Source organism: Mandrillus leucophaeus, unplaced genomic scaffold (assembly GCF_000951045.1).
Source record: "Mandrillus leucophaeus isolate KB7577 unplaced genomic scaffold, Mleu.le_1.0 Scaffold51, whole genome shotgun sequence".
Classification (NCBI taxonomy): Eukaryota; Metazoa; Chordata; class Mammalia; order Primates; family Cercopithecidae; genus Mandrillus; species Mandrillus leucophaeus.
The window spans coordinates 6,438,780-6,447,467 of NW_012105475.1; the positions used below are offsets into that span (position 1 = coordinate 6,438,780).

Here is an 8,688-nt window from a genome sequence, read left to right on the forward strand (position 1 = left end):
AAAGAAAGAAAGAAACAAAAGAAGCTAGACCAGCATGATGAATCAGAGGGAGATGTTTACCCTGCCCTATCATTCTACCCATACAAAGAGTATAGAGTCTTCTACCACTCTAGAATTTTTTTTTTTTTTTTTTTTTGAGGTGGAGTTTTTTGCTCTTTTTGCTCAGGCTGGAGTACAATGGCGTGATCTCGGCTCACTGCAATCTCCACCTCCCAGGTTCCAGCTATTCTCCTGCCTTAGCCTCCCAAGTAGCTGGGATTACAGGTGCACACCACCAAAACCAGCTAATTTTTGTATTTTTAGTAGAGACGGGGTTTCACCATGTTGGTCAGGCCGGTCTCGAACTCCTGACCTCGTGATCCGCCCGCCTCAGTCTCCCAAAGTGCTTTTAAAAGCACAAATTTATAGGGAAAATAAAATGTATACCTGTTAATTTAAGGCCCTAAATTTTAGCCAGTTTCCAACTGAGATATGATCATTTCAGCTCATAAAAATAACCTAAGTTGAACCATAGTGGTAATTCATTCTTGGGCTGTGGGCCCTTCATTTATGTGAAACATCATAAAAGTACCATGTTACTTAAATAATCAGAAAGGACTTTGCCTTTGGAGATAAAGTTCAGCTGATTTGCTGCTGACATAATGATCCTTTGGCAAACTGGTGGAAACTACCTTTAGGAAGCCAATGTTTTAATCATATTTCAAGATATCAAACCAAAAAAACACCCTGAAAAAGCACAAATGACAACACACCATTATCTCAGTTAGTACATTGGTCACTTAGAAAAAGCTATCAAGTATTTTATTATTTTTATTCTACATTATATACAGGTCATAAAAGGCCACAGCAGTTTTTCAACATATAAACCCTTTAAAAGTAGAGGGCACTATGAAGGATAGACAAGTATCAAAATGAAGTCCAGTAATGAGGGCATATACTCAGTGCAGTATTTCTGAGGAATAACAAAGCAGATACCGACTCATCCATACTTTGCTTCCAAGTATTCTATAGGTTTTTATAAACCTCTTTGAGATTTGTTAACAGCCTAGGGGTGCCAAGTTGCCATTTATTTTTAAAAGTGAAACCAGAATGAAAGAATAATGAATCTAGGAGGGTACCTTTCCTAATGCTTGTCATTTATACCTCTTCAAGAAGGAAAGCCTCAATTCTTTACCACTTTCTACTTCCTCCTTCCATCAAAGATAGGAAAGAAAAATTGGGGAAAAAAGCTCAATATTCTAATTCTTCCTGTTTAGCTGGAGCTTTCCTTTTCTATCGGGGTTTCTTCAAAGTATAGTTCAGGCCTTTTAAAAATTAGCTTCAAATTCCAAAACATTTAATATTGCACCCTCCTTGAACAATAAGTAAAAAAATGGGTTTCCACTCTGTGAAAATACAATCCTTAAACCTATCACTGGTATCAGCAGATCAATATAAAAAAATACAGTACCAAGCTACACTGGTATATTTCCATATTAAGAACTTCAAAATATACTTATCACTGAGACCATAGTCCTTGCATTAGTTTTCAGTCCACTATGAACAATTATCTGCTGCATGTAAACATGTCTAAATAACTATAGATAAAATACATCAATCATAAATTTCTGTAAAAGATAATAAAATATCTTCTTTAAAAAACAAAACAATAAGCTATTACTGCATTGTTTCCAATTTTATGAAAATGGAACAACCATATGGTTGTTGCCAGTCCTGAGTTCATCGTAATAAAAATGGCCCTAGTTCCTGGTTAAAGTCAGCAACCAATCCATTCTCTTCAATAGATGTCTTCTAGTGGTGTAGGCAAGAATTTGTTTTACGTGCTATTCTGTCCATTAATAAAATTATATACCAGAAACTGACCAGTGCCACAGTACTGTGTTGCAAACAGCTTTCCATCAGGAGTGGGATCTGAGAAAGCAATTTCTTCTTTGCTCAAGTATGAGCCATATATAAAGTTACTCCTATTAAAAAAAAAAGGGGGGGGGGAGGGGTTAAGTGCAAAATGTTAAAAAAAAAATTCTTTCTAATCATTAAAACTGGAATAACCTGTCAAATACAATTTGACTAAAAAAACTTTTTAGGTCCTGTTGTATGTGCTCAAAATTGTTGAAAATAATTATTCATTTATAATATTATCAATAACCTGAGGTTAAATTTTAATAAAAGCAACAATGTAAAAACATTTACCCAACATCTTTTCATGATAAAAATATTTAACTAAGAGTAGAAATAATTTCCTCAACCTGATCAAGGGCATCAAGGAATATCAGAGTTAATGGTGAATGACTGAAAACTGTTCCTCAAAGATCAGGAATAAAAGAAGACTGCTCTCACCTCTTCTATTCAATATTGTATTGGAGGTTCTAGTCATGAGTAAAAGAAATAAAAATCATCCAGATTGGAAAGAAAGAAAGAAAGCTATCTCTTTTGCAGATGAAAAGGCCTTGTTTATAGAAAATCCTAAAAAATTCACAAAAACAAACATAAAATCTAATAAATGAGTCTGGCAAGGCTGCATATTCAAGATTGATATTCAAAAGTAAACTGTATTTCTATACACTTGTAATGAACAACCTAAAACTGAAATTTAGGGGGAAAAATTCAATTTATAGTAACATCAAAAAAAATTAAATACTTGCCAGGCACAGTGGCTCACACCTGTAATCCCAGCATTTTGGAAGGCCAAGGCGAGAGGATTGCTTAAGCCCAAGAGTTCAAGGCCAGCCCAGGCGACACAACAAGACTCCGACTGCACCAAAACAAATGAAATTTTTGCCAGGCACATGGCTATGGTCTCAGCTACTCAGGAGGCTGAGGCAGGAGGATTTCCTGAGCCCAGGACATTAAGGATGAAGTGAACTGTGTTTGCACCACTGCACTCCAGCCTGGGTGACAAAGTGAGATGCCGTCTCCAAAAAAGAAGAAAAAAAAAACTTGGGAATAAATGTAACAAAGGAAGCGTTAAGACTTGTACACTGAAAACTATTAAACATTGCTGTAAGACCTAGGGCCAGACGCGATGGCTCACACCTATAATCCCAGCACTTTGGGAGGCCAGGGCAGGTGAACTGCTTGAGCCCAGGAGTTTGAGACCAGCCTGGGGAACATGGCAAAACCCCATCTCTGCAAAAAATAGAAAAATTGGCCGGGTGCAGTGGCTCACACCTGTAATCCCAGCACTTTAAGAGGCCGAAGTGGGTGGATCACTTGAGACCAGGAGTTCGAGAGGTAGTGGGCACCTGTAATCCCAACTACTTGGGAGGCTGAGGCAGGAGAATCACTTGAACCCGGGAGGGGGAGGTTGCAGTGAGTAGAGGTCACGCCACTGCACTCCAGCCTGAGACAACAGAATGAGACTCCATCTCAAAAAAAAAAAAAAAAAGAAACCCAACTAGCTGACCTAAAAACCTCTTTTGAATAATTAATTATAACCGCCTTTATTAACCTTTATCAGAGGTACTTTATAGGACAAAAAACTAAACAATTTTTCTGAGTCTCCCTTTTATATCTTCAGTCAAGTGATAAAAGAAAAACTAGAGATTTCGATAGTTTACAAATATTCTTGAATTAAGATAAATTTCTCTAAAAGCTGAACTCCCAAGGAACTTTCCACATTTCTTTGGTTATATTTAAAATTCTTCAAAATGAAGCACAACTTGAAATAGGCAGGTTATTTTGGCCTAATATCATAGTTACAAATAAGTAAGACAAAACAGCTTAATAGTGTTTAGCCTACAGTGCTTTCTTCCTCCTCATGTTAAATTCACATAAAAAGTACTTACAGATCCAATACACTGATAACCTCATGCAAAATTTATAATTAACACAAATAAAGGTTTTACACACGTTAATTAAATGCCAATCTTTATACTAAAGCTCTGCCTAAGTCCTAAACTACTAAAAATGACTTGAAGGATTACATTCAAGTTACCTTAGGCATTCAATCATGCGAGAAGCAATTTTCTTCCGACGCATCATGCTGAATACCCATATTCGACTGATCCCACAGATTGCAGGCTCTGGTAATGTTGAGCAGCACCAGGCTTTTTGCCTTTCAAATCTGACTTTTTCTTCTTCTGACCTGATAACTGGAAGTTTCTCTTCTATAACTCTGTAGCCCTGCAAGTGTCAAAAATGGGGAAAATTTTTAAGTGAGACTATTAATTAGCAACTAATACTGATCTGGTTGAGGAGGTTATGACATTTGACTGGCTTAAAAAACTATGGGGTTACTTATGTTTTCACTCTCATTTTTAGGAAACAGACAACCTCGATCTGCATTCTGTTCCAGTTCACTTACTAGTTGTATGACCATGAAAGTAAGTTACAATTTCTCTAACCTTCGGGTTCCTCACTGGAGATATCCATCAACTCTCATTTTGAGAGATTAAACCCAAATACATACAAAGTCCTTTGCCATCATGAGGAGCCCCCCAATAGGAACTGAACATTAGTTCTCTCCACCTCTCACACTCCCAAGAACCAGCAAAAGTACATGTTAAGAACACAGCAGTAATAACTGTTTCTGTGATTGCTGTCACAGTTCTAGATTTCACAGTTGTACAAGAACTGAGACTAGGGATAGCAGACAAATCAAATAATTTAAAAAGCCATTTCATCACACTGCAATCTCTTTTTTCAAAAAAGTACCTTAAAGAGCATACATCGCTTTTATGGTGGCTATCTTTATGGGAAAAGAAAAGAAAATTTAAAATATCTCTGCCAGTCTAGCTGCCAAAATATAACACAACTGTTTTTCTTTTTTTTTTTTTTTTTTCTCTGAGACAACAGTTTCTTCTGTCACCCAGTACAGTGGTGCAATCTCAGCTCACTGCGACCTCTGCCTCCTCGGTTCAAGAGAGTCTCGTGCCTCAGCCTCCCGAGTAGCTGGGATTACAGGCATGCACCACCATGCCTGGCTAAGTTTTGTATTTTTAGTAGAGACGGGGTTTCACCATGTTGGCCAGGCTGCTCTTAAACTCCTGGATTACAGGTGTGAGCCACCGTGCCCAGCCATGACTGGCCTTCTGATGGCACAAGATATAAAACTTAAAAGCAAACAGACAACACAGTTAAGAGTCAGCAAAAACAACCCTAACAAACATTACATAGTTATCCTTCTAGTCTAAACACTGCTATAAGTCATTTATGGATCTAGATGGAATAGAAACTTAAAAACACAATAGTCTGAACTATGTAAAATTAACTCAATTGCAGTATGGCAAACTTCTATGAGTTAGTCAATTTATACCAAATTAATTTCCACAAACTACCCTATCAGTTACTTACTTAAATTAATTTTGTTATTATAGCAAGGTTCATAAGCACTATACAATAATTTCAGACTGAATATTTATTTACTTATTTATTATTTTTTCTAAAGAGACAGAGTCTGGCTATGTTGCCCATGCTGGAGTGCAGTGGCTATTCACAGACACAAACATAGCACCCTACAGCCTCAAACTCCTGGACTCAAGCAGTCCTCCTATCTAAGCCTCCCAAGTAACTGGGACTACAGGTGCCACCACACCCAGCTGAATTTTTAAAACATGTAGCTTAACATATATAAACTCCTGCAAACTTGCTTTGACTTTTCACTTTTTTAGAAAATTTTATGACCAAGCATACATCTGTGCAAGCAGCTATTAACCCACTTATGCTTAGTGTTCCAATAATGGAACACTAAGCATGTGGGAGTTATTTATATCCTACTGCTCAAGGTCATCGCCAAGGTCTTATTTTTCACCCATGCAAGAACCCAAAAAATTGTTGTAACCTTTGGCATAAACTAGTTAATATGCTAAAAGACACTATCTGAACAGTAGTCACACACAATGCACACTGAGTTTATGAGCAAGAACGTAGCAGGAAAAAGACAGAATTCAGGTCTGCCTCAAAGTGAGATTAGGGAGTCCAGAAGCTTCTGTCTGTTCTCTTAGTCTCAGTAGTTTCTACTAACACTCATAATATAAATATACATGATTCCACTGTTTGTTTTTTGTACAAATAGGCTACTAAACACAAGATAACTACTCATTTAGAGTTCAACAAAGGAAGTGGTGATCTGTTCCAGGCGTGGGCCTTTTTTGTTTGTTTGTTTGTTTGTTTGTTTTTTGAGATGGAGTATTGCTCTGTTGTCCAGGCTGGGTTCAGTGCACGAACTTCAGCTCACTGCAGCCTCTGCCTCCCAGGTTCAAGCAATTCTCCCGCCTCAGCCTCACGAGTAACTGGGATTACAGGCACACACCACCACATCTGGCTAATTTTTGTATTTTTAGTAGAGACAGGGTTTCACCATGTTGGCCAGGCTGGTCTCAAACTCCTGACCTTCTGATCTGCCCACCTCAGCCTCCCAAATTGCTGGGATTACAGGTGTGAGCCACCATGCCCGGCGGTGTGGGCCTTTTATAAAGGCACAGATAGTAAATATTTTAGGCACCGCAGCCCACCTGGTCTCTGCTGCAACTATTCAACTCTGCCTTTGTGGTACAAAAGTAGCCATAAATATGTGAGCCAAATGGGTGTGGGTGGGCAACAATAAAATTTTATTTACAAAAACAAGTTGGACTTTGCCCACTCTAGTTTGCCTAGTCTTGACTTACTGCAGTGCTAGAGGGACTAATTGAGAAAGACATTACATTGGTATCTAACATGGAAACTTCCAAAATAAACTTGGATAGTATTCTGATTTTTTTTGGGGGGGGTGGCAGAGGAGAGGGATGGAGTCTCACTCTGTCACCCAGGCTGGAGTGCAATGGTGAGACCTTGGCTCACTGCAACCTCCACCTCCCGGGTTCAAGCGATTCTCCTGCCTCAGCCTCCTGAGTAGCTGGGATTACAGGCGCACACGCCCGGCTATTTTTTTCTTTTTCTTTTTGAGACCAGGTCTCGATGTGTCACCCAGGCTGGAGTGCAGTAGCACAATCTTGGCTCACTGCAACCTCTGCCTCCTGGGTTCAAGCAATTCTCCTGCCTCAGCCTCCCCAGTAGCTGGGACTATAGGCACGTGCCACCGTGCCCGGCTCATTTTTTTTATTTTTAGTAGAGATGGGGTTTCACCGTATTAGCCAGGATGATCTCGAACTCCTGAACTTGTGATCCTCCCACCCTGGCCTCCCAGAGTGCTGGGATTACAGGTGTGAGCCACCGCGCCCAGCTAATTTTTGTATTTTCGGTAGAGACCAGGTTTCATCATGTTGGCAAGGCTGGTCTCGAACTCCTGACCTCGTGATCCGCCCACCCTGGCCTCCATAATCTGGGATTACCGGCGTGAGCCACTGCGCCCGGTCTGATGGTATTCTCATTCTACAGAATTTTTACCTTACTGACTTGAGAAATGAATTCCCATGTATAACCATTACTCCACTATGGTAAAGACTCACACATGGGAATTCTTGCATTAAAACTGTTCCTTACATAAAATGGAGACAAACTCATCAGGATTTATGTTATTTGGGATTACGTCGTAAACTCATTAAACACCAAATTACTTAAGAATATTCTTTAAAAATCACTTACCCATTGGATATGTTCCGCAATTAGGCACCCAACTACTTTTTTGTCATTGGAAATGAAGAGAAGTGTTTTAGTTCTGGAATAGCACATTAGTGGAGCCTGTTGAAAACCTAAATCATTGTCAACCATCTCTCTAATCTCGTCAACCTGCCAAATAAAGAACAAGAATTATTTTTAAATGAAAACATTATATACATGTAAAAACACACTATTTCAGTTCAGTAGATAGACTTTATTCCAAGCAGGGCATCCTCTAAAGAGTTCTTTTGGATGGGCATGGTGGCTCACACCTGTAATCCTAACACTTTGGGAGGCCAAGGCGGATGGATTGCTTGAGCTCAGGAGTTCACCACCAGCCTGGGCAACACGGTGAAACTCCGTCTCTACTAAAATATAAAAAAATTAGCCAGGCGCAGCAGTGTGCGCTTGTAATCCCAGCTACTTCGGAGGCTGAGACAGGAGAAACCCTTGAACCTGCTGGAAGGCGGAGGTTGCAGTGAGCTGAGATCACGCCATTGTACTCCAGCCTCGGTGACAGAGAGAAACTCCATCTCAAAAAAAATAATTTAAAAAAAAAGAGTTCTTTTGAAGGACTGTACTGATCAATAACTGTTTTTTAACCCCAAGAAACACTTTGCAAAATGAAGGAAGAACTGGAGGGTGATGCCAAACCCAACAGTCTAGAGAACAAGAGGGATGGGGTGAGAGCTCCTACAACAGATTATTAGAAACATTAAGACTTCATATTAGAAGTATCTAATTTGTGAATGGAAGAGAACTTCACTGGAATCTTAGCCAGGCAAGCCACTTTTCTTCCCAACCCTTAATTAGTACTCTCATCAGTAAAACGAAAGTGAGTATAGAGAAAAGGAACTCATATTTACTTCCTATCAACCACTTATAGGCCAGGCATTATTCAAAGCACTTTACAAATATTTCACTTCAATCCCACATTTCTTGGAGGTTCCTTACTTTACACATGGAAGAAATAAAACTCAAAAGTTAAACCACTTTCCCATGTCAGATAGTAGACATCCAGAAAATCAAGGAGCAGAGTCACATGTGAATCCAAAATGTTACTATGGCATCAAACCATGCTTCTTACAGTTTACCTCCTAAGTGACCAAAGTCAAACATGATAAGCTCAAACTGTTGGCAGGCAATCAAAAG

At 39.2% G+C, this 8,688-nt stretch overlaps 1 protein-coding gene across 1 annotated transcript in view; it reads right to left on the bottom strand.

Moving 5' to 3' along the window:
* Nucleotides 1–757: 757 nt before the first annotated feature.
* Nucleotides 758–8,688, bottom strand: part of ESCO1 (establishment of sister chromatid cohesion N-acetyltransferase 1) — an 88,055-nt gene continuing 80,124 nt past the window's right edge. The window contains exons 11-12 of the mRNA XM_011996360.1: nucleotides 3,935–4,122; nucleotides 758–1,964 (exon numbers count right to left, since the gene is read on the bottom strand). Of these exons, the coding sequence (XP_011851750.1) occupies nucleotides 1,817–1,964; nucleotides 3,935–4,122 (336 nt within the window). The 3' untranslated portion in view covers nucleotides 758–1,816. The remainder of the gene's footprint in view (nucleotides 1,965–3,934; nucleotides 4,123–8,688) is intronic.